At 61.2% G+C, this 1,125-nt stretch overlaps 1 protein-coding gene across 1 annotated transcript in view; it reads right to left on the bottom strand.

Annotated features, from left to right (window-relative positions):
• The window catches only part of ENTPD8 (ectonucleoside triphosphate diphosphohydrolase 8), a gene marked incomplete at its 3' end in the record, with an annotated part of 7,445 nt that overhangs the window by 474 nt on the left and 5,846 nt on the right, over nt 1–1,125 (bottom strand). Inside the window, exons 7-8 of the mRNA XM_010132625.1 lie at nt 1,021–1,108; nt 443–553 (exon numbers count right to left, since the gene is read on the bottom strand). Of these exons, the coding sequence (XP_010130927.1) occupies nt 443–553; nt 1,021–1,108 (199 nt within the window). The remainder of the gene's footprint in view (nt 1–442; nt 554–1,020; nt 1,109–1,125) is intronic.

Below are 1,125 nucleotides of genomic sequence, written 5' to 3'. Positions count from 1 at the left end.
TGGACCTGTCCACACAGAGCAGCTCCTTTGAGGAGGATTTATAATCCTCATGGGAACAGACCTGTTGGAGCTCCTCCTGCCCCAGATTCTCCCATCTCCGCCTCCCATGCAAGGAGCTCCTGCTCTCTGCCCCAGGGTGGTCCTAGCACATCTCTTGGCCTTATCCACCCCCGTTTGACTCATCCCCAGAGCGGTGCCAGCAGCTGGCTCTCCTCTCGCCACCCTCCAGTGCTGCAGACCCACCTCCATCACCAGCTCCTGTGCTAGAGGGGAGATTTTGCTGCCTTCTCCTGCCCTGGCTGCCCCTTTCCCAATGCTGCATGAGCAAGAAGAGCCCCCAAGAGTGGGTGCAGGATGGTGCTGGCTCCCACTCCTCTCCCCCCAGCCCAGGACCCCTTTGCTTGTGAAGCTTCCCCACAGCCTCCCATCGTGGGGAACGTACATCTTCCCAGCTTCTTGTGCAGAAACGCTCGACGGTGTCCCTGACAGTGGCCAGCGACTGCCCTTCGGTCAGGTTGAGAAACTTGAAGTTATAGTAGAAGGCAGAGAAGGCCTGCAAGGCAAGAGGCAGGAACGCCGGTGAGCGACAGTGGGGACCCCCCCGCCAGGCCGTCTCCCTCGAAGCCGGAGATGGGGTTTGTCCTTCACTGGCTTTGTCCCACCCTTGTGTAGTCCCAGGGCACTGCTGGCCATGTCCCAGCAGAAGTGACGGGCTGGGGGGTGTAGGCACCTGCTGCAGGTGGGTCGCAGGCAGAGCCTTGCCCGCAGGCTGCTGGCTGAGCGGGGTCTTACTAAAACCTGGCCTTTGACTAAGCACCTGGTTTATCACCGTGGTCCCACTCGGAGAGCTGGCTGGAAAACCAGGCAGCGGCAATCCTGGAGCACCCCAGGGCAGCAGTAATTTGGGAGCTTTTACCCCCATTCGGCTGTGGGGAGGTGACAGTGCCATGGGGCACAGGGACACCACAGCGCCCAGGGATACGCTCTGTCACAGAGGTGGGAGGACGGGATTTGCCTTACGATGAAGCGCCCCCTGACCGGGGGCTGGTAGACGCCGTCGAAGGTGCAGTCCTGGCTCTGGCCGCATGCCGAGAAGTTGAACAGCTTCCTGACGGCAGCCAGGCA

Source organism: Buceros rhinoceros, unplaced genomic scaffold, assembly GCF_000710305.1.
Source record: "Buceros rhinoceros silvestris isolate BGI_N320 unplaced genomic scaffold, ASM71030v1 scaffold31363, whole genome shotgun sequence".
Taxonomy (NCBI): domain Eukaryota; kingdom Metazoa; phylum Chordata; class Aves; order Bucerotiformes; family Bucerotidae; genus Buceros; species Buceros rhinoceros.
The sequence above is the reverse complement of the archived record's forward strand: the minus strand, read 5'-3'. Positions and strand labels throughout refer to the sequence as shown.